At 38.5% G+C, this 26,027-nt stretch overlaps 1 protein-coding gene across 1 annotated transcript in view; it reads left to right on the top strand.

Moving 5' to 3' along the window:
• Positions 1-26,027, top strand: part of LOC129752602 (LIM/homeobox protein Awh) — a 257,831-nt gene that overhangs the window by 183,936 nt on the left and 47,868 nt on the right. Inside the window, exon 2 of the mRNA XM_055748377.1 lies at positions 10,291-10,472. Within this exon, the coding sequence (XP_055604352.1) occupies positions 10,291-10,472 (182 nt within the window). The remainder of the gene's footprint in view (positions 1-10,290; positions 10,473-26,027) is intronic.

Below are 26,027 nucleotides of genomic sequence, written 5' to 3'. Positions count from 1 at the left end.
TTAAAAAACATGTTCTTACCAAGCCTCGAACCCGAGCTCACCGTTTGAAAGTTGAGATCCATACTTATTGCCCTATATGAACATCATGAGTAGGCAACGATTTTACTCGATGTGATGATTTTCTTTAAAACGACTTTCAGGTTCTTTATTTCTACTTAATTCCCACTTTCAAGCTGTTAAAAAGTTCTTCCGGAACTTAATGTGTACTTCATATAGCTGTTTCCCAAGTAACGATGTGTTTATTTACGCAAACACGTGTTGAAGTTCGAAAAAAGTAGATTTTAGCCTTTAAATCTAGGTACTTCAAAGTTTCTATAATACGAAGTTGCTTTTGAACGCCCGTTGGAACTAATTAAAACCTTCAAGTTTACAAAATAGTACAACAGAGACTTTTAACGAACTATTGAGCTGTACAAAAAGACTTGCAACCCTTTGATAGCTACTTGATTTTTGAAAAAAATAAGAAGTACGTAACAAGTAGATTGTTTTTCTCCATACAAACTTTAAAGTTCCCAAAAAGTAGAAACAGAAACCAAAACAGTACTTTAAAGCTTTTTTTGAGTATTGGCTGAACTTGATAAAGAATGAAGTTCCATGGACCTCGAAAAAGCATTTTGAACAGCAAAAAAGTTCCACAGAACTTTTGTACAGCTGTATATGAACTTATTAGTTCGTTCCTTAAGTGATATTCGAACTTTTGGTTGCTTGGGTTGCTCCCTTGAACCCACAGATGTTCTACCAAAAAAAGGAACTAAGTCAAAGGGAAAAGAACTTCCGTCATCTAACTCTGGTAAGAACGCAAACAAACACTGTCCAACTTGTGGTGGTTTAGACACTGATGCAATGGTGCAATGTGACGACTGCGACCGATGGCATCATTTTAAGTGCGCGGGTGTCACAGAAGCTGTAGCTGACATCAGCTGGAGGTGCACCAGTTGTGAAAACAGTAAAATAACCCAAAAGCATGTTAGTTTTATAAGAGATATTCCTGTATTGTCAACTAAGCCTTCAATAGAAATTGATTCATTATCAAATACGGTTGTTTCCTCGGACAATTCGCGATTTTTGACCGTACCAATAACAAACATTCCCCCAAACGTTCTTACGTACACATCTATGCCCGCGAGCACGTTCGATCTTATGAATACATACCCCCCTTCTCAGTTAGTGCCAACCATGTGCAGTGCTGAATTCAACAGTGCCAATCCGTCCTACGAGTATCACACATCCAATAAATCAACTGCCATCGCCACAACCACTAACGTGTTAGTAGGCTCACGCACGACATCTGGAATCATTCCCCGAGTTTCGACAGCTACGGAAACAATCGCCTCCATGCAAGCTAACGATCATCGTAACAATCAGTTTATGGGTTCTACGGATCAACAGAATCAGAAGGCGCCGAGCTCGACTAAGTCATCAGTGAGACAACGACGGGTGTTGCTGGACCTTCAGAAGCTACAAGAAGAAGAACGGCTCATCGAGGAGGAATATAAGAAGAAGAAGGAAATATTGAATCGTCGCTTTGATCTCATGCAGGAAATAGCTAGCAACTCGTCATCTACAACATCGATAGCCGAAACTGAACCGAAGAAGAAAGTGGAGGATTGGTTGGACCGTTCAATCCCCGAATTCACCCGCGAAGCTAGAATGGAATATCGCCCACTACAGCAACAGAACCCGTGTATTCAGCAGCAGTGCAGCGAAGATGCGCAAGCAAATGAGAATACTCACAGGCACAGTGCCCCGTTGAATCAAATGATTGCTCGAATGCAGCCAAAGCCGTACGTGGTAAATACATATGCTCGTCCAAACTTGGGAAAGGAAAGTTTCATTCCAGTGCAGCAATCTACCCCACAACGGACTACGGGTTTTCCACATGCAAATATCGATAATTTGAATAGTTTTTCAAATAGTCATGCATTAGCCCGCCAAGCTGCGTCCCGAGAGCTGCCAACCTTCACCGGTGTTCCCGAAGAATGGCCACTTTTTATATCTACATTCTACACTACTACATCTATGTGCGGGTACACTCAAGAAGAAAATCTATTGCGACTCCAGAAAAGCTTGCGCGGAAAAGCATTTGATGCTGTAAAATGCATGTTAATGCATCCTTCCAATGTCGAGTGCATAATGTCAACCCTCAAAATGCTTTTCGGAAGTCCCGAAGTGATAATTCACAATCTGATATCCAGAATACAGTCCACGCCACCACCCCGTGCCGATCGTCTCGAAACGGTGATTGAATTTGCGTTAGTAGTGAAAAATCTCTGCGCTACCATTGTAGCTTGTCAGATGGACGAGTATATTTACAACGTCGAACTTGTGCGGGAATTAGTGGACAAACTACCGACACAGTTTAAAGTGGATTGGGCGAGGCACAGGAGATTAATCGCTGATACCAGACTGACTTCCTTTTGCGATTGGTTGTACGAATTGGCTGAAACAATTTCGCCAATTGCTATGCTCTCTTGCCAGGACTCCAGCGCAAACAAAGTTGGAAGAAAAGTAACCGGTTTTTTAAATGCCCACTCGGAACCAGATGAAATTGATCAACCAGCCTATGCTTGGGGTAAACCTGATCGTGGACAGCCCAATACTCCTCCTAAATCCTGTAACGTTTGCAAAGGTGAATGTAATTCTCTGGAAAAGTGTAAAAGGTTTATTGAGATGAGTTATAAAGCCCGCTGGGCTGCAGTTAATGAATTTTATTTCTGTAAAAAATGTCTTGGTAAGCACCCTAGAATGCCTTGCAAATCTCAGAGAATATGTGGCACAAACGGTTGTCTTTATAAGCACCATCCACTTCTACATAATCCCGCAAAGGATACGCAGGGTTCAACTCAACAAAACCCAGAATCTTCTGTCGTTCATCGAGATTGTAACATCCATCACTACACTTCAAACCAGGCACTTTTTCGTGTGGTACCAGTCGTGTTATATGGCCCAAACAGGAAGATAAACACATTCGCGTTTCTAGATGACGGATCTTCGCTAACTTTGATGGGATCATCGCTTGCTTCGGAGCTAGGAGTGTCTGGGAAAGTCGAACCACTCTGCTTACGATGGACTGGCAATAAAACTCGACAGGAGAATTCTGAAAATATTACCATTGAAATCTCAGGTGTGAACGAGATGCATAAACGCTATCGCCTACCAGAGGTGCTCACTGTTTCAAATTTAGATCTCTTCCATCAGACTTTAGATATGGACGAAATGAGGAAACGATACAGTCACCTCAGAGGAATTCAGGTTGAATCTTATGAAGGAGTTCAACCTCGTATACTTATCGGCAGTAACAACGCAAACCTTGGTTACGTTCTGAAAGGCAGAGAAGGAAAAATGCATGAACCAGTGGCGACAAAGACACGACTTGGCTGGATCGTATATGGTGGTGCAGAATTAGGTCAACAACAGTTTTTGGGCTACCATGGAGCACATAGATGTTCATGTCAGGGTGAGCAATGTGAAGTTTTACACCAGGCCATGCAAAAATATTTCTCGATCGATGGGTTAGGTATCACAAAACCAACAACTCTTGTGGAATCTAAGGAAGATACTCGAGCACGGAGACTTCTAGAAAGCATGAAGCGTAGAAAGGATGGACGATTTGAAACTCGACTTCTTTGGAAGTATGACCATTTCCAGCTCCCAGAAAGTAAATCGCTCGCTCTTCGCCGTTATGCGTGCCTCGAAACACGCATGAATAAAGATCCAGATCTTAAGGCATCTCTCTACGATAAGGTTAAAGACTACGTTCTAAAAGGCTATATTCGCAAGCTCACCGAAGCTGAAATTGAAGACAAGAATCCAAGGGTATGGTATCTGCCAGTTTTTCCAGTGTTCAATCCCAATAAACCCAAGAAGATACGCATCGTGTGGGACGCCGCAGCTAAGAGTCACGGAACAGCACTGAATTCACTACTCTTAACAGGACCGGATCAGAATTCCTCTCTTACTGACGTTCTGTTTAGGTTCCGTGAAAATCGGATAGCGGTTTGTGGTGACATATGCGAAATGTACCATCAAGTACTTGTAGCGGAGGAAGACCAACACTGTCAACGGTTTTTGTGGAGAGAAAATCCACACGATTCTAAGATCAGCGAATATGTCATGCAAGTGATGACATTTGGGGCATGTTGTTCGCCCAGTTGTGCACAATTCGCCAAAAATATGAACGCGAGGGAATATGCAGGACAATATCCTCGAGCAGCATCAGCAATTATAGAAAACCACTATGTAGACGATATGCTCATAGCCACAGAAACAGTGGAAGAAGCTATTTGCTTGGCAAAGGAAGTTCGGTACATACATGCTCAAGCTGGGTTCGAAATGAGGAATTGGGTATCTAATTCACCGGAAGTTTTGGAGGCACTAAATGGTACGAGCGGTAACGAAAAGAATCTCAACTATGATGCAGAGTTATCCACTGAAAAAGTTCTTGGTATGTGGTGGTGCACGATATCAGATAGCTTCACTTTTAAATTGTCCCCAAAACATGAAAAAGAGCTCCTATCTGGCGAATGCGTTCCGACGAAGCGACAGGTATTACGCACGTTGATGGCCGTATTTGATCCTCTCGGGCTTCTCTCAAATCTTATGATTTACCTAAAAATTCTTCTTCAAGAAGTATGGCGCACTTCAATCGATTGGGATGAGAAAATTCCTAGCAATATTTTCAAAAATTGGCTGCAGTGGTTGGCAGTACTCCCTAAAGTGCAATCAGTAAGTGTTCCTCGTTGCTATCGCTCGAATATAAACTTGGAGGCAGACACTATCGTACAGCTACACACATTCGTCGACGCTAGCGAACTAGGCTACGCTGCGGTAGTCTACCTACGCTTCGAATACCACGGAAAGATTGCGACCTCCATTGTTGCCGCTAAAGCTCGAGTCGCACCTTTGAAGTTTCTGTCCATTCCAAGGATGGAGTTAGAAGCTGCGGTCATTGGAGCCCGACTGACAGCCTCCATTTGCAAGGCATTATCGTTAAACATCAATCAGCGTTTCTTCTGGAGCGATTCTCGTGATGTACTCTGTTGGATCAGATCTGACCATCGACGATACTCGCAGTACGTAGGGCATCGCGTGAGTGAAATCTTGGAAACTACTCGAATTGTGGAATGGAGATGGATTCCGTCTGAAGAAAACGTCGCGGATGAAGGCACCAAGTGGCAAAAACCTCCCGAGCTAACCAACGACTGCCGTTGGTTTAATGGACCGGAATTCTTACACCAAAATGAAGCAATGTGGCCAGTAGAACGAAACTTTCAGCAACCAACAACGGAGGAACTCAGAAAAAGCGTATACTGTCACGAACATATCTCTTTACCAAAAATACTGTTTGATTCCTCACGCTTTGGGAGTTGGAACCACCTTCGGAGAACTTCAGCAATGTTTAACAGATATATACAGAACATAAAAAATGGGATTAACGCGACAGCACCGTTATTCGGACCGCTATCAGGGTCTGAGATACAGCAAGGCGAAATACGTATGTTTCGACAAGCACAGCAAGAACACTTTGCGATGGAGATAAAAATTCTCTCCTGCAAAGATCTTACCCAAAAAGGCCTTCCAACTACAAGTAATCTTTTCGAATTCTGGCCTTTTCTAGACAGCGAAGGTGTTCTAAGAGCAAAGACGCGCATTGGAGCTTGTGATGTTGCTAGTATGGATACCAAGAACCCGATAATCCTACCAAAGGATAGTCACATATCATGGCTTATAGTTCAGCACTATCACGTACGCTTCTATCACCGTAACCATCGTACAGTGCTAAACGAACTTAAACAACGCTTCAGGATCATCCCGAAACTAGCAAGCCTTTACAAGAAAGTACAATCAGCTTGCCAGGCCATTTTCGTATGTAGGCGTCGATTATTTTGGACCACTGAACGTCACCGTGAAGCGCAGCACCGAAAAACGTTGGGGGGTACTAATAACGTGTCTCACAGTTAGGGCTATTCATATTGAAATCGCACACTCATTATCGGCACAATCGTGTATAATGGCACTGAGAAATTTCATGGGGAGAAGAGGCATTCCAATACAAATTGTAAGCGACCGTGGTACGAATATGATCGGCGCAAGCAAAGAACTTTTATTGGCTTTAAAAGAATTGAATCAAGACATGATAATACAGGAAATCTCTAGTCCAGATACAACTTGGACATTCATTCCACCGGCATCTCCACATATGGGCGGTTCTTGGGAACGCATGATTCAAACTGTTAAACGAAATTTGAATCAAATAAGTCCACGACACCAACCAACTGATGAAGTATTGCGTAATCTATTGAACGAAGTAGAAAACGTGGTAAATTCCAGGCCTTTGACTCATCTTGAAATGGAAGATCCCGAGTCACCAGTCCTGACACCAAACCATTTCCTACTAGGTTCATCGAACGGTTTAAAACCAGCAACGTTGTTTGATGATAGCAGCAAAGCTCTTAACAATACGTGGCGAACATGCCAAGTGGAAGCAAACATCTTCTGGAAGCGTTGGGTGAGAGATTACCTGCCGGAGATTACAAGACGATCCAAATGGCTAACGCCGGTGAAGTCTATCGAAATCGATGACATAGTAGTTGTTGTCGATCCGAATCTACCAAGAAACTGCTGGCCTTTAGGAAGAGTGATATCTGTAATTCAGGGTAAAGATAAACAAGTGAGAGCTGCAATCATTCAAACAGCGACTGGAATATACGAACGACCAGCTGTTAAACTCGCCGTGCTAGATGTTAGACGCGGAATTAAGTAAACCACTAGTTGCTGTATTGCGGGGGAGTAAGCCACTAGTTGGCGTACTGCGGGGGAGTGTCGCGTCTCTACTAAAGCACTTTAGCTCGGGGAACTCAATGACAGTCGACATTCTGAGAGGGCGCAATTATTGGCGTAGAATAATGAGATCATCATAGCATTGCTCAAGAAAAATTGATAGTAGCCATTGCAAATTATCAACACGTTGTGTTAAGTACAAGAAGTTTGTAAATCTTATTATATTTAGGCCTGAATCGGTAATTGAATAGCTTCACTGAATGAAATATTTAATTATTTATCATTAATTTGCATAGATTGTAGTCCGCCGGTGAAACACACAGTGTGTAAATGAAATAGTGCCAATACCACAAGATCGCTAAGCGTTTAAAACCAGTTGGTATGATAGTGTTATTTGGTTAGTAGAAAAATACTTATTTGCTAAATTTCATTAGTAGATGAAAGCACAAATTGATTACCACAAACATACTTACCCGTGAAATCTGAAATCATATTGCCGTGGGGGAGAATACTTACCGTAAATACTTACCTGGAACACACCACCTGTAAGAACAACCTAGAAAGAAGAAGTAATTATACTATCACTAAATCAACTTCATTACCTTCAGATACTGCTGCTTGCAAACTAATAAGCAGCTAGAAAGAGTTGAGAAGTTGAATGAGATAAGAAGAGCAGGAAAATCAATAAACGTAAGTTATTATTAAGATTATGTAAACACAATTAGTAACACACAAATGAATTGTAATTCTAGGATTTTTTTAATACATCTACTATTAATCAAACGGAATCGTCTGCTGCCTCACTCAACGTCACAAACTCACAGGTCCACTATGACGCTTGGTATGAACTAGGGTGGTCTAACCGGTTTTACCGAAACCGGTAAAACCGGTAAAACCGTCCATTTTCTCAATACCGGAATACCGACTTTTGGGACGGTAAAAAACCGGTATTTCCGGTAAATTTTTTATCATTATTTGGCATTCTAAAATTGACACAGCTAAACGTTTTAACTCAAATTTTGTTCAATCAGCTTCAAAATCCAAGCTCAATAAACCTTACTGCAAGGTTAATGTGAGATTTGAATATTGCTAAAACTTGTCGATGAAACTTTATGAATTAAAGCTTTTTTCATGGAACTTTACACATTTCAGTTCAGCTATCGAACTAACGCTCCACATCATTTGAAGACTGTACAAATTTACAATGACTGCAATCAGCATTTAAACACATGTTTACATCAATTCTAACTTCACATGTTAGACTGTTTGTATAATTTTTTTTGTCAATATTTTCAAGGTAATTGATGGAACTCTGTTGTTTTTCTCTGTCATTTTCTTTTTCCAGATAAAGCAGTAACAAAGTTTTTATAAATTTGCAACAGTATTATAGCAACAAAAAGCGTATGGATTAGATCCAAACAACTTAATTTTTGCTGAATTTTGACTGGTTTTTCATGAATTTTTATTTCGATTTGTTCGTTTTATTTTTGGGAGCGCAAACTTATTGCGATCACGACCTAGGTTGCGGGGAGTGAGTCAACCAAAAACTTTGTGTCAGTGTTTTAAGTTTTGTTTATTTATTAGTTAAGTCGTTGTTTTGATGAAAAATCTTTTTGCATACCAATTTTTTTATCATTTTCATTAAAGGCTATATAAACTATTAATAAAATCTGTTCTTAAATATGAATACTGTTTTACAGAGTATAGGACTAAAATTCGTTGAAAATAATATGAAACTTCTAGAATTTCCGCAACCTCACATCGAAATTATAATAACAAAATAAACATGATAAATATTATGATTATTATGAGGATGACGATAGATTTATGATAACGAAATAATTTAAAGGTACAATACCATTTCTTTTATTGGAAATGTTACTGAATCTATTGCGTTATAAATTCTGAGCATTTTATGCCATTTCTACTGCAATTAGACGAAACGTTTTCATGAATTCGATATACTTTGAAAAATACCGGTTTTACCGGTTTTATCGGTTTTATAAATTACAAATACCGAAATACCGAATTTGAAAAAAACCGGTAAATCCGACCACCCTAGTATGAACCTGTCGATCGATAGTATGCATCTCACGAAAACGTTTAAGATCGCTGCACACGGTTGATTTGACCATCTTTACAGATTTCGCGATTTTTGAACCCAATCACGTCGGGTTTTTGACGTGGGTGTCCAAAATTAATTTTCGTCTCGCGGCTTCCATCACGTGTAACTTTTTGGAACAAAACGAATCGTAATGAAATTTTCATCACTGATAGAGGAAACATTTCCGAACAAAGTACTGTCAAAACATTCCAGATCCGACTACTAGGAGCGCTATGGTATGATAAACAGTGCGACCAGATTCAAAAAGATCCATGCATTATTAGAGAGGTATCCAAGAAAGAAAGAGCATAAGCCATAAATATCATGAATTTTTCGAAAAAAGATACAACGGCTCACCGACACCGACACCGACACCGAACTCACGGATGTCGGCTCAGGAAGCAACTGACTTACCAATTGAGCTATATCACAAACCCTTAAGTTCATATGGTTTATTCATACAGTTGGAAAAGGCTTCGAATAGGCATCTGAGGCTGGAGTTCTCAATCAACTTCCAAACGATGCGATGATCTTTACGCCATCAGCGTTTGTCGAATTGAAATTTGCCATGGACCAGATTCTAGATTTAATGTGACTTGCAAGCATTCTCAAAAATTTCAGATAACAGCCATTCGTTACTAATCGACGTTGTATAAAAACTTTGGCGATTCCAATCGATACACTTAGTACCAACAGCATAGTCAGGTGAACTTGTGTGAAAACAGAACCGGAAGAGCATAATGAAACATTTGGCAGTTTTGTTGACCATTTTTATCCTTGACGGAACTCTAGCCATCAAAGGGAAACAAAGTGGTCATGATCATGACCATAGCCATTGCCATTGCGAAGGCGATATGAATCCCGTTTGTGGGAGCGACGGAGAGACCTACGACAATCAGTGTATGTTGGACTGTCATGTTCCAGCGAATCCAGATTTGGTGAAAGTAAAAGATGGCGCTTGTTGAATGTGCCCGTTGGTTGTTTCATAATGACTTTGTCATACAAATAGTGAAATTGGACAATAAAATATCGTTGGCTAGAGCCAGTTTGAACGTTTGCTTGTTTGCTTTAAATATCCGAAATCCTGAACAGAAAATCACAAGTAAAAATCCTTGATCCTTTTTCAAATGATCATTCTCCACTGTCATAATTAGGGGTGTCTCACATGAAATTGCATTACGAAAACGTTTTTTCGGTCTTATGCCTGAATGTTACTTTAACAGGGGTTGGGTCTTTATTCAAGAGTCCAGAATAAATTCACCATAAATCTTAGTTTTTCTGGGATTCGAACTACCACAAATCCTGGTTCCCAACTTAAATTAGAAAATTTCGGAAGTCAGTGTTTTGCATGTTTTCTACCTAATTTAACTTCTAATCAATAATCTTTCTTATCGATTTATTTTCAGACTGAACTGCGGAGCTGTACCGCCTGCGGGGAACCGATAGCCGATAAGTACCTGTTTGAGGTGGACGGCTGCTCCTGGCATGGAACCTGTCTACGGTGTTCCGTTTGCCGGACAGTACTGGAACGGCAACCATCTTGCTTCTTCCGGGATCGGCAGGTTTACTGCAGGACCGATTACACCAAGTGAGTGTTTGGATTGATTTTACAACATGAAGGAATTGTTTTCGGATGATATCATGCGCGGTTCTTCTGTTTTTCTCTATCACAAAGAAATAACAAATATTTGCTTCTTAAAACACTTATTTTGGATCTTTTTCGATAAGAGATTGAAGCTTTGTTTGTGGCTTATCATCTTCACAGAAATATTTAGAAAAAAAAACCCAGCTAGGTTCTCAAGTGGCGAAAATATCATAATATTTGAACACCACGAAATAAGCTCCTATGATCTTTATATCATCTTGATCTTTAATGTACGCATTGCAACATGATGTACACATTGTTTCACAATTTTCACCATCATAAAATTTTTGATTTTTTACTTTAATCAATTTTAAAACACGTTTTTACTTAAATTTGTTGGCTCGGGGTGAACAGAGCACTTTTAATCGGGGTACGATGAGCGTGTTCTGCAGTATAATCTAGCAGCCAATTCAACTCGATGTAGTCAACTGAACGATAGAGCTACAGCTTGACTTGTTTACATCTGACTATTTTTCCTGTTGGTAAGGTGTCGGAGAGGTAATCAAAAGACTAGAATTCGATTTCTCTTCGAGGTGATTTTTTCCATTTACCATTCATGATCGATTTTTTTGATTGTAATATTATACGGCTAGTTGCATCATCCGCCAAACAAAGTACCAGGAGCATAATGTATGAGCGTGTGTAAATTGTTTGTATTCTACAAACAGACCTAGATTATTTTGTTCCCCGGCAGAAAACGCTCATCGTGCCCCGATTAAAGGTGATTATACTGCCCATGGGGAGGGGGGAGGGGGGGGGGGGGTAGGTTCTAAATATGCCCCTACAGAGACTGTTTTCATCTTTTGGCAAATTTTTTTTAAATGCATTTTTAAACGTTTTTATCTAGTTTTTCAAGTTTCAGCCAGCTAGAAAATAAACTATTTTAGTGTTCGAACACGAAAAAATGATGTTATTCACATATTATAGCTGTTTTCTATGGTTAAATAAGCGTTTTCATTAAGGTGGCCATTATGCCCTTATCTCCCCTATGTTTTCCTTTTTAAAAAAAACAGTGTTTTGGATTTTTTTTTATTAAAATTTAGTTAAACATTTGCAGGATCTTGCTGTGACAAAACTTGACTGGACACTACTGGATTACAAGATTAACACCAAAGCTACAATAGAATACACGGACAATAGAATGCTCTAATGCAAAATATTCAAATCACCTTTAAACTGCCAATTCGAATATAAAAATATGCGACACCTAGCGACAAGCACTTATTGTAGTATGCCAACTTTGTATACTGCACGTTTGTTGCAATCAAAGCAACCCGTTTGTTCTACTCGATCAGAAAGCTGTCAGAGGTGTAGAGTATAAGATGAATAAATAAAATAATTCACGTTAAAAGTAAATGGTTTATTATTTCAGTTCAGTAACGCTTCCCTCACCTTACTGTACGTCGCAGTAACGACTGCCAGTCGGGTATGAAAAGGACGGAATAGAAAAAAACTGAACTTCCATTTGCGATACCGTTCACTCCACTCATTAGATTGAGCGGAGGGAGCAGCCTTGCCAGATCTACGGATTTCTCCGTAGTTCTACGGATTTTCAACATTTCTACGGAGCTACGGATCGATACCTCGAAATCTACGGATTTTCAGCATTTCCTACGGATTTTCTACGGATAATCGAATAAATTCAAGGGATTCTGCGCGGATAAATGAATATTCTCCCGCATAGCTAAATACGATACTCCATATCTTCCATATTATTCCGTTCTGATTACATTAATAGTAACGTTCCATGGTGTGTCTCGGCTCAATGTGCATTTGCTAAAACGGATATAATATTATTTATGAAAGATACAATTAATATTCTAAGAAATAAATTGATTATTTTTGCAACGCGTTGAAATGATTAAAAATTATTTCTTAAAGATACAATGAATAGTTTTGAAAATAAAATGATTATTTTTGCAACACGCTTCCCGTTTTCTGCTGTCAGACAACACGCGGTCGGATTTCGGTGAAAAAAAAAACAAATACTTCGAGCAAATAGAGTTCGCGTAAATTTGACGGGTTGTGATTGTGACCAGATCCAGGCCTCCGAGGAATCAAAACAGCGCAAGATTAGAGGTAAGTTCAAGCATGTGAAAAAAGTTCGTTTTAGAATGATTCTTTCTAACTCATTTGTCTTATTTGGACATTTATTCAGGTTCGGAGGAAAAACCCTGCAGCCAAAATAAGCTGGAAGCAACACCATCGTAGCAGCAGCGCGAAGCTGGTAGGGTGAGAATCGGCCGGAAGTGCAGCAGCAGTAAAAAGAAACCGCAACTGGAGGATTGAAGCAACGACGACCAGCGACGAGCAGTTACTTCCTCAAGATGGCCAAATCAGATCAGTGCAAGCAACACCCATGCCGATGCTGCTACTCACATAATCCGGAAGGCGTTATTCGGAACATCCGGAAGATGCTGAATATTGGAAGGTGCTGCGGAATATTGGAAGGTGATATTCCGTGATTGATAAGTATGTAAAATAAAATAAATGAATGAAATAAATTGACAAAATGTTTTAATTAATTCTGAAAATCGAACAAAAATTATTAATTTTGATCTTTTTATCAACACTTCACGATATGCTGTATCGTTATTTTTCTTATGAGACAATCATTCAGGAAAGATTCCACGTATGATACAGTTTGCTTCAGAGCGAATAGAAAAAAGCAAAAAAATGAATCGTTTGTTTACTTAACAACCCGTTCCCTGTATCGTTATTTGTGTCTAAACGATTCCATTTCATGAAAAAACGATTAGTATAATCGTTCATTAATAATCCAAAAACGATAAAGGGAATCTTTTGGGTGTCTTGGGAAGAAGATAACGGGGATCGTGCGGGCTACCTGACGACAAAAATAAAGGTCATCAAGTTTTTTTTGCCGAAATCAGTACGTTTTTCGATTTTCGTAAAATCTACGGACATAAGCGGTTTTCAATCTGGCAACGCTGGGAGGGAGCGACTTTTGGATTGTGCTGAAGACAATCTTCGTGTGGATTGCGAGAGAACGGAAAGCAACTCTCGCTCTAGCGCATAACGAAGAAAAATTTGGTGAACCCGAAAATCGTCAGTTTTCGAAGTGATGTTAATCGATCGAGTTGCTTTGCGAACGGGTTAAATAAGTGGCGTTTAGCAAGGATACTACAAGAGGGTGAAGAAAGTCGCGTCATAAAATAAGACCAGCTTATCGGTTCGACTGTTCCGGCATTTTCAGCACTCTAGATTTGAAGAAAAGGTGTTGTGTTGTTTTTGGTGTTGTTTGCCCATTTTCGTGTCCTGGTAAGTATTTCCCATAAAATTAATCATGTAAATCATGAAAATAAACAAAAAAAAGATTCCCTTCCTCCTACTCTGTTTTCAGCGAAAAAGCGATGGGTCGGGCACAGCACTGCACGGAGGTCCAGCGAGCGATCATCCGGGATCTGTACAAGGCTGGCAAAAGCCAACGCGAGATTGCCGACTACTTAGGAAGTTCGAAAACTTTCGTTTTCAACGCGCTTCACAGCACCGGTAAACGGGAACTGATCGGCCGCCCCCGCAAAACGACGCCGAAGGACGATTCGGCAATCAAGCGGGCCTCGCAAAAGGACCCTTTCAAAGCATCCAAGCAGATCAGAGACGAGCTGAACTTATCTGTGAGTTCCCGGACGGTTCAGCGACGGTTGGTGGAGAAGGGACTAGGAGGAAAAAGTCCCCGGAAGCTCATCGGCTCGGACGGAAAGAGTTGAGTCCATCGCCCCAGTATACAAATAAAACATTCAAACATGGAGGAGGTAGCATCATGGTGTGGGGTTGCTTTTCTTGATACGGGGTGGGTCCCTTGTACTAGATCGACCGGATTATGGACCAGCATCTCTACGCCCAGATACTTCGGGAAGTAATGCTGCCACACGCCGAGTGGGAGATGCTCCTAAAGTGGCAGTCCCAGCAGGACAACGACCCCAAACATACCGCTATAATGGTTAAAAAGTGGTTCCAGGATAATAAGGTAGACGTTATGGTGTGGCCAGCACAGTCCCCTGATCTCAATCCCATAGAGAACCTATGGGAAATAGTTAAACGTAAGGTGTACACCGAAAAATCAAATAACAAGCAGCAGCTGTGGGAGAGAATCCAGGCGGCGTGGTACGCTATCCCGGTGAGGACGTGCCAAAAGCTGGTGGAGTCGATGCCAAACCGAGTGCGAGAAGTGATGCGTAATAAGGGTTATACCACCAAGTACTACCCTGCAAATCGATCACGGTATGAATTTCCTTTTTTCAATTTTTTTTTACCATGAATTCTAAAGCGGTCCTATTTTATGTCGCGTTATTTTAGTCAGTAAGTATGCTTAAAACGCATTTTCAAATAAAGGAGAATTGTTTCAACTACGGATGATTTTAATTTCTTCGAAGAATGAAATATACAATTTGTAAACGGTTTGATGCACTAAATGGAATTTTTTTTCTCAAAGTTTTGTCACTTTCTGTTTTGGATTGAGCTGTGGTCCTATTCTATTGTCCGACACTGTATATCGTTGATTTAACCAGATATAATTTAACCGATCTACACCACTTAACGAGAAAACGGGAGACACGAATAGCTCTATCTGACGACAGAAATGGAAGTATTACACTGTGATTTTTTTCGGAGCTTTGATAAGAGATGCCAGGTGTTCTGATGTTTAAGAATTTGTCCTTATTTTCGAGGACCGTTTAGAAAAACCCTTGAATTGTCCTCCTGATATTTGAAAAATGTTCTTTAAAATGTCCTGATTTAAAAAAAACTCAATAAGGATCAAATTTGAAGTTAAGCTATGAAAACATGGAGCAAATCTGCAATAAAGTAACGACTTCGAGTAACGATTATCAAGGCCTTTTTCGTGCTTTTACTTGCGTTAGTTGGAATTACGTATCGCAGTAACGTTTTTAATGACTTGAGTTATCATTTTTAATGCGATTTCGATGTTTGCTGGGGACGCACACAAATTTAATGTTTTTATATTTACCAAAGCAGGATGCTGATAAGACTGACCGATGATTGTCAATTTCTGCTGGTGCGAGTGGGAAGCACAACGCCATCATATCCAATTTTACATACTTTGTAATTGTTTTCACAGGAAGGTTCTGTAACAGATTTTCACCAGATATTTACGTTCTTGATTTTCAAAAATGTATAAAGTTACCCACCCACACAGACAGCGAGCTCTAGATCAATTCCTGGATGATAAACTAAATGTAATTTAAAGCGTGGTTGTAATTTATTGACTGGACTTTAACTTAATTTCAGTGCTCTGACCAGAATGCAAAACTCCCGAATCTGTAGATGTGATGAAATACGAAAAGCATACCAATTTCGGTGATGATTTTTTTTTGAGTCATCGGATTAAATTTTTGTTAATCGATAATACGAAGAAAATTCCCAGAAAATGGTGAAAATCTGCAGTTTCGACCATCGATCCGTAGATTAGGGGAAGTTTTAAAAAATACGTAGATCTGGCCACGCTGGTTCCCATACTACTTAGTGCGTTGAACTGTATTGCATACTTTACTATCTTATTTTGGAAAAGTTTATCAATTTGACTTTTAAGTTGGTATCATGTACCCCTAAAATACAAGATCTTCATCGATGTTTAACCCGCAATCTTCTGGCGCACCAGATAATCATCCGAAGGAGGGGAGGGGTCGACCTTGACATCCAACATCCTTACTGTTCCGTGTTTTCGCATGACAAATGTTCCCAGATGCAGGCAAGATTACCGCAAGCTTATCGCATCGGTTAATCTTCCAGCAGCGACACGAATCTGCGACCGGCCGTTGCGGATTTCAGCCAAAACGATAATAACAAAACGGTGCAAATCGCTTACAAGATTCCAGCGGACCGGACCTGCAAGATCGGAGGAAAAAATTCCTGCGGAAACACACACACACGCGTTCCTACTTGTTGCCACCTTGCCCGGTTGTCGTTGTTGTTTTTATTTGAACTTGGGCCAGCATACATATGTTTCGATGTCATAAATCAAAACCTTGATTCTGTACGATCACAACTTGCATGTCTAAGGTTGAGGATAAAAAAAAAATTAACACGATAAAAAATATTACAGGCACGAGACATCCTACACATTAATCACACTCGCAGAAACACGTCACTCAAGCGTTTACATGATTTGTTCGGGTGTAGGTAGATTCTTTACAGTTATTATAAATATTTTGAAATTATTTTGAAGTGTTCATATGACGTTACTATCAGTTGTTGCTTTTTCTCCTCTATGATTACGATTTCTGTTGAGAAGCTAAATCAGAAGATTTAAGTTTAAATAGTTAAAACATAATCTACACTTGTGTAGCCCGTCCGAGTCCAATTTCCACCCAAACAGCTCTGCTCTCTAATAAATAAAGTCAGCAGCCAAGCTGCAAATCTGTTTCTAACGCCAATTTTTACGGCTAGGTTTATCAGAAAAACAAGCATAGTTAAGGCGCTTACACATTTGCACTCACTTTCTGCTCGATCGTCTCTAGAGAGGGCGCCATGCGGAATTCCGGGACCATAAGCGTTAAACCGAGCCGCAGCCGCAGCCACAACCGTAGCTAATCGTAATCGTACCATACGCCATAAACTGATTCAAGGTTAGAATCAGGGAAAAGCGCTGTCGAGTGAACTCGATTGTTTGGGGTTTCAGAGTTCAAGAGGATTACAGAAGTTCAAAGTTATCGAATCTATATGCGTATTAGCTGAAAAATAAATCGACGGCGTACAACATGCCTTAGGTATATCATCAGTTCATCTTCTCGAATGGCTTCCGTTTGGGTTTCGGATTAAAGTTGAGGCATAAAATTACACGACAGCCAGAAAAATATTCGTCGTCGTTCCTGGCTACCAGATGGTTCTCCATGAAGACACGGAAATCCCAGCGCAATTGGAAGATTAACATATCATCTTGAAATAAGAGGTATGTATAACAATTGATATTTATTTCCGATCAACGGATCACATCTTGATCCAAATGATTACTTAAAATTAAAATTTAAAATATAACATTTAAGTCTAACAATGGGGTTCTCAATGCCCTTATCCCTTTTCTTCGGAAAACATCTCTCGAAAAGTCGAAGTCAAATTGCTCCGAAAACCGGTCGAACGATTTCTTTGCACTCCTGATTTCTAAGACCACAAGGCCGTACGAACTTGGGGGGGGGGGAGGGTGTGGAGGGTGTTGTTAGGGCTTTAACCTCCCCCCCCCTCTTCAAATTGATTCATCTAATAATTATTGTTAGTGTTTACCACTAAAGATGATTATCAGGATTAGGAAAGAACAATTTGAAACCAAGAACTTTCTTCTCTATTACTAAACATTTGGATTTACAAAAAATCGATTATGTCATTACAAATATTAAGCTGAAATGAAATATTCTTAAAAAAAAAACAATTTCAGACTCTATTTTATTTTGTGTTCTTGTTTTTTTTTTCACATTCAATAGGTTTTGTTAAATTACCCAAACCCTAATGCAAGAATGCCGCTAAAAGACCGAGCAGGTCAGTTATTGACCGATCGAACAGATCAGCTCAAACGATGGACTGAGCACTTCGAACAACTCTTCCGAGTCACGAATAGCGATGGCCAACAGAACCAACAGCTTGAAGCGCCAACAGTAAGTCGCATAAATGGCGTCAACTCGGAAGCGCCCTCGCTGGCTGAAATAGAAGCGGCAATCAAAAACATGAAATCCAACAAAGCACCTGGGATCGATTGCATCCCTGCTGAAATGCTGAAAGCCGACCCTGCCCTATCAGCACAAATGTTGCACCGTCTTTTCGCTGACATCTGGGATACTGCAACATTCCCGGCCGACTGGATGCAGGGTATCCTCGTAAAGGTCCCGAAGAAAGGAGACCTGACAGAGTGCGGTAACTGGCGAGGCATAACGTTGATCTGTACAACCTTCAAAGTACTCTGCAAAGTGATCCTGAACAGGATCCAGGAGAAAATCGACGCTACACTCCGACGGCAACAAGCTGGATTCCGATCCGGACGATCATGTGTGGACCACATCACAACGCTACGAATCATACTGGAACAAATCAACGAATTCCAGGACTCTCTTCTGCTGGTGTTCGTTGATTTCGAAAAAGCATTCGACCGACTTAACCATGAAAACATCTGGGCGGCTCTAAGGCGACGAGGGGTCCCAGAGTAACTAGTTCATCTCATCGAAGCACAATACGAGGCATTTTCGTGCAAGGTCTTGCACGATGGTGTCTTGTCCGAACCAATCCCGGTAACTGCTGGAGTGAGACAAGGATGTATCTTATCACCGCTACTTTTCCTCATCGTAATGGATGAGATTCTGACTGGATCAATCGACTGTGCACCGAACCGAGGATTGCCGTGGAATCCTTCAACGATGGAGCAACTGAACGACCTTGACCTGGCTGACGATATTGTTTTGCTCGCCCAAACACAACAAGACATGCAGAGCAAACTCGACGACCTCACCGAAAGTTCCAAGGCAGCAGGTCTCAAAGTCAATGTCGGAAAGACCAAGTCGATGGAGATCAACACAGGAAATCCCTCCAGTTTCATGGTAGCTGGGCAACAAGTTGAAAAAGTGGAGTGCTTCCAGTATCTCGGTAGCCAGATAACGCCTGATGGTGGTACCAGGAAAGACATCGAAACCCGGATCAGAAAGGCCCGATTTGCGTTTGCGAGTCTCCGAAACATCTGGCGGTCACGCCAGATCTCTCTACGAACAAAAATCCGAATCTTCAACTCAAACGTCAAATCCGTATTGCTGTACGGGTGCGAAACTTGGTGCACATATGCGGTGACGACGCGAAAACTGCAAGTATTTGTAAACCGCTGCCTGCGGAATATCATCCGCGTTTGGTGGCCTGGCAACTGGATTTCGAATGAGGAATTACATCGCCGGTGTCATCAAAGGGCGCTAGAAATCGAGATTCGGGAACGTAAGTGGAGATGGATTGGGCACACGCTGCGAAAAGATGAAAACGAGATTTGCAGAGAGGCGCTTGACTGGAATCCAGAAGGTCATCGAAGAAGAACAAGGCCCAGAAACTCGTGGCGGCGAAGCCTAGCCGCTGAAATCCGAACTGTCGACGAGAATCTTGACTGGGACCAGGTGAAGACGCTGGCTCCGGATCGTCAACAGTGGAGGTCTTTTACCACGGCCCTATGCACCGGAGGATCGGCGCGGGATCATTAAGTAAGTAAGTACCCAAACCTACAAAATTGAAATTCTTACGAGGTGCAAACAATGAAAGCAAATATTAATTAATTTAGGTTCCCTGAAACTAAATGTGCAATTTTTCTATCAGCTTTTGTTATTGAAATAACTTTTGAAAATAGGTTCAAATCATTCAGAAAATTTTTTTGAACATAAATTCAAAACAAAAACAGAAAATTTTAAAATTAAAGTTTTAAATCAATAATCAACTTCCCTCAAGACTTCAAGTAATTTTGAGTTCTACGGAAAAGTTTATAGAAATATTCTATTTGTTAACTTTTCCTCGTTTTACGAATTTTGAAGAAGATTTAAACCAAGTTGAATTTTAAATCATTTTTAAAGCATAAATCTAATCGTTTCACAAGTTTCAACAAATTTTTGAAATCAAATCAAGTTTTTTTTAAGTGTCTGCAGTAATGTCAGGAATACTTGTAATAATATTTATCAAATTTGTTAAAACTGTAGAGTTTTACTTTTACATGCATCATTGTGTTTAAAATATTATTCCTTAATTGAATGCAGTATAATGAATGAATTCCGATACAGATTTTTCTTGAATGTAGATTTGTTAAATAATCAAATATCAATGATTGATTTCATTATAAAATTACATATTTTAAAATTAAAAAATTTCATAGCATCAAAACTAAACATGATAGACCAAATTTGACAAATGTGTTAATTTAAAAGAATCCCTTTTAAATGTCGAAAAACTTTTTTCCATCAACATATTTCGTCTTAGTTTTGCAATAAATTCACCGAATGCTCTTTTGCTACTCCAGCTCAATTTGGTGTCGCAAAATATCGTGTTTTCTATCACTCTCAGTCAAAAAGTGTTAAATGATGGAAATTTTGCTGCTCGAAACTGTTATACAAAAGATTTTCTCACCACCGATGTACGGGAAAAGTGTTGTTATGCGTTGTAACCAGGGACGTGATTATTTCATAGTCATGAGCCAAAAATTGCGACTAGTGACCCATTTTTTTTCCTCACATGTCGTTAGTTTAAGATTTTTTCGAAATGAAAGCATGCTATGAATGATTGTTTTGGTAAAGAAAGATTTTTCCATTCTGTCATTGATCATTGCGATCTCCAACATTTCGGTCATGACATGATGGTTGTAATGGGTCATGAGCAAGGTGTGTATATACAGGAGGTGTTACCAAATATCAAATTCCCGATTCAGCCATTTTGGCTATTCAGGCTATGCCACTGCGGAACTCATGAGTTCGTTATCAACAAACCACAGAAAAGCTGAGTAAATAATCTCACGTTAGTGAACAAAATCATTGAGAGCCCCGCTCAATCATCGGCTGCTTACTGTGAAAGTCGAAGAACCTCGTATTTAAAAAAAACCTTGGTCATGAGAAGGATCACCAGTGCAATTTTTCGCAACATTGTTTGCCAAGTTAAATTTCAATATGCTGTACTATGACAAACGCTTAAAAACAATAGTATAATAAATGAAAATAGAGATAAGAGTTTCTAGTCGCCGATTTTTTTTAATTTCCTTTTGGTTCCCAAATTTCATTCATTTCGCACTCTTCTCATACGTGACTTTTATTTACATCACGTGAATATGAATGGTATTTACATTCACATTATCGGAATATCGGTTTTGGCTATCGGCCCGAGGATTCGGTTTATTCGTACTTTCGATATGTGATTCTATCTTAACATTTACTACGATTTTTTCGGATCTTTGAATCGATTCACACACAGAAAAGGCGTCATTGTGGGTTAAGTGGAAGCGAATAATTTACGACCACAAAAGATTATATTCCGATTTTTTTTATCATTACTATTTCTTTTGTAGATCTACAATATCAGAGAATAAAAAAAAGTTTTTGAATGAAAAATAATATAAAAATTGCAAATCATAGATGGCGAAAATATCAGATGTTTTGAAAAAAAAAAACGAAAGTAGTCTTTTCTTGTTTAATCAAATCAAAATTTAACGGACTGATTTCATTACTAAGAAATTAGGATTTCTCATCCTCATGATATGATATAAGTGTTAATGTATTTGGATCACTGATCCATTTTTACCTTTCTACCCCAGCCGTTAAATATCTTTAACACGAAAAAAACATTAATTTTGAAACTAAAAAAAAATACAGAAATTTTTACTCGAAAGACCCCTAAAGTATGTTTTTGCCGTTTTTCATATTACCCCTAGAAAAATTCAATAGTTTGTTATCAGTTAACAAAAACTTGGAATATCTGGATTAGCTATTAGGAGCCTGTTCTATCGATTTATTAAAAAGAAAGAATCAGTGCAACTTCATTTCGTATTAATCGACAATCAATTCAATTGACATCACTGCTGGAGCCTCACGAAGTATTGCATGAAAATTAGTCATACAATACCTCGCTAGGGACCCAGCAGTGATGTCAATTGAATTTTATATTTTTCAATGGTAAAACACATACCTCCATTCATCTCTTTATAACTTTTTTGTGTAATAAAATGCGAAGTGATGGACTTCGACAAAGTTGTTCAGCGGAAAAATTCCTTTAGAAAATTTTTAAATTTGCTCAGAAACCATCAGCTGGCTCGTTTTCACAGAAGAAACAAAACTTATGTCGATTTTTCAGTACAAAATATTAAATTATCCCATACAAAAATAAAAGTTCAAATTTGCTCATGTAAACGTTACTTAAAAATTCTGCGAAAAAACATGCATGCGTTTTAGACCAAAACGAAGCTTTTCATACCCCAAGGTTTGAAAAATTAAAAAATGACTCCAAATCGACTCAGTCTATTGGGCATTCCCGTGTTTCTTTGACTTTTGTTCATTAACATGGTGTTAGGCCACTTAACTAAGAGCCAAGACTTGAGAACGTTTGTATTATGTTTGCTGCTATTGATGTTTCGATATTATTTCTTGGCGTTTGCTAATGCTACAAATTTAGTTTGATGCTGATTTTCAATCCCGCTGACTCTGCTTATCTAATTAAATGAAATTGACCTATTGAAAAGTGTCTTCCTTTTTAAGAGATAATTAAAGTTCTGTTAACATCGTGCACTAATTTATGTATCTGACCAGATGCAGTAGACGAGATTTTGCATCTGTTTTTGAAAGCTCATTTGATGTTAGTTTCTGAAGAGCGACGGCTACGGATAGAATATTCTGATTTACATTGGAAGGAGTTATGATGTGTATTTTACTTACAAATATATACACGAGAAATTTTGAAACTATTTTTATGGGATTTTTCACGTAAATTAAGATTTTGTGAATCATATCGATTTTACGTGAGTCTAGTAGTAAACACAGCGACTAAAGGACGCCCTGGTAGTAACTACTTTACTGAGTGATAAATTTCACCTGAAGCCGAAATGGATGGCTTGCATTATTTTTTTTTTCATAGGTGTGTTATTAAATTTTTGTGTGAATAGAAGCTAGATTCAGTCAGTTTTTGATTAGGGTAGATAGGGGAGAGTGGGGATACTTGATCCCCTTTTCTTATTTTCACCATATCTGTTTGGAAAAATGTAGCAACTCGCACTCTTTTACATTTTCTAACAGCGTGTAACTTTAAGTTTCTATGCTCCTAAAATTAGAACGATACTTGAACCCGTAGATGAACTAGAAGCATTTTCGTGGGAGTAAAAAAATTGCGATATTTTTGAAGTTAGGGGAGACTTGATCCTTTATTCAGGAAGCCCTAATCCATGGACAAAATCAAACAAAACCCCAAGATAGAATGTTAATTGACTATTTTGGTCATTTTTGTTCTCATTTCACAATCTATAATTGTCAGAAATAAAAATTCTATAGCTTATTCTCAACCCTTATGACATTACATACTTACGGGCGCAATTTTTTTATAAACAAAAGAAAATCAATTATTTTTGCCCTTTTCTTCAGATAATTGATGGATGAATATTAGCTATTGGACAAATATTAGTAATCTCGTAATCAGCAATGACCACGATCCATTGGGAAGAAGAATATACCGGGATCATTTGTACCCATATATTAGGGATCATTTGTACCCAAAATTAAAATTAACATTTTAGAAAACTTTTTCTGAAAAAAGTTGGGAGATTTCCATCGCTTTGAAAATATTGTATTTTGAAGTTCATTTTACACTCATAAGATTGATGTATTGGAATAAATCTTTTTGTTATAATATATCCATGTTAGGAACATTTTAAAATGATGAAAAAAGATCTTCCAGTCACATTTTGTGAAATTTTTCAAACAAAGTTCAATAACCCAAAATCTTATTTTGTTTAAATTTTTTGAGCTTCAATCATCGCTGTTTTGTTCCATTTGGCACATTTTTCTAGAACATTTGATCTTTGTACGACATTCCAGTTTGGAGATATAGCTAAGGAATCAAGTATCCCCAGGGATCAAGTATCCTCATTCTCCCCTACTCTAGATTTCGACAGTAGCTAGTTTTCGACATTTTTTAAAGGAAAGGCTTATCTTTCTATTTGTTTGCTCAAGCTATCTTTGTTCATATTTTTTTATTTTTGCTCTCCCACTTTACACAGCAAGAAAAAATCGTGTAATTTTAGATCGAAAACGATGCACGAAATCGGAACATCGTTTTTGATCTAAAATTCTATCACTGTGTATTTTTAACAAGAATGTAATTTTTGGGGCGTGTAAATTTAGATCGATAACGATGCACGCCAATGGAGCCGCATTTTGCCGTGTAAAAATACACAACGGTGTAAATTATGATTTTGTTTTGATTGTTTGCCGCTTTTGAAGGTATAAATAATAAATAATTGAAACACACTTATTTCTTTTACTGAAGGAATTTATTTTCAAATCGAAGCATAAAAATAAAAAAAAGTTCACCCAACATCATGAGCAGTGCCAGGTTTGGATGATGGACTTCATACAGCCTATTTTTACCGGTCAGCGTCGTCATCAGTATTCTCCAATCGTGGTTCCACTTCACTGCGTAAATCTGCTGAAACAAAAATAATAATTAGGTTCCACATCTTTCACTTACATAATGTCATTTACCTTATCTCCATCCGAATTCCGTGGACTTATTTGTTTTCCTTGGCTTTTTTCATAGTAAATTTTCTTGCCGAACTGATTGGAACTTTTATGGCTGCTCGGACAAAAACAAACACATATGCCACAAGTTGAGAATTTCCATTGAATTTTAAACAAACAGATATAATTTTACACTGTTTGTGATATAAATTTCATTGACCGCTTGGTTTTTACATCACAGAATGTAAAATTATATCAAAACAATTTATTTCTATTCTAAAGACTAAAATTACATCAAAAGGAGTTAAAAATTACATCTTTTGTGAATTACACTCGTAAAAAAATAGATCACTCGTGTTTTAGATTCCGTATACTTTTAGAAATTTTTTGCTGTGTAGTATACGTTGAATATAAAAATTCTTCTCAATAAGTTGTTGAATAGTAGTAAATTAATAACTTTAAAGTAACATTCTAAATCACCATTCAAATTCAATGCCATCGATCAAATAAGAATGATTTTGAATCACGATAAAACTCCCATTTCATTCGATTAAATGTAACGTAAAAGGAATCAATTAATGGATAAGGTTCTGAAATCAATCTTTTCGGTAATTTATTTTATATTTTTACAAACATTTCATGAAATTTCATCTGTTTTTTGAGCTGTCGTAAACTAGCGCTGAAAATTCACCTAATAATCTATTTTTCGACACCCATCTTTTTGAGTACCGTAGTCCGGGGTAATATTGATCACTTTTTTCAATATTTTTCGATTATTTTTTCTGTTAAGGGAAATGTGACATGTTTTATATTTTTAAAACCAGTACTGGACTCCTATGAACGTAAAACATGGATGCAGAAATTTATTGGACCTCTTTAAATTTGATTTAGAAATCGTTTTCGTCTCTGTTCAGAATTTGATGCTTTGGGGATACATTGATCAGTCTTTATTCTGACGATTTAACGCGTTTTCTTGATCATAAAGGATACAAAACACCTTCATAATATTAAAAAAGCTAGTTCATCAATTTAACCTCGATTTTTAACGTTTTATTTTAAAAATATTTATTATCGAAAAAGAACTATGATGTTGCCTACATTAAGGGGCAAAAATAATTTTAATTGCTAAATAGTTTGAGATTCAAAATACAAATGAAATTTTACCTTCACACATTCCCCTAGGCCCTCCCGCTATTTCCATTTTCATTTTTTCTTCAAAGTTAACGATTTGATAGGGTTCCTATCCATTTTTCCAATACGGGCTTACTCTTGGAAAATGTCCTTATTTTTTTATTATCAAAAATTGATC

Source organism: Uranotaenia lowii, chromosome 3, assembly GCF_029784155.1.
Source record: "Uranotaenia lowii strain MFRU-FL chromosome 3, ASM2978415v1, whole genome shotgun sequence".
NCBI lineage: Eukaryota > Metazoa > Arthropoda > Insecta > Diptera > Culicidae > Uranotaenia > Uranotaenia lowii.
The sequence above is the reverse complement of the archived record's forward strand: the minus strand, read 5'-3'. Positions and strand labels throughout refer to the sequence as shown.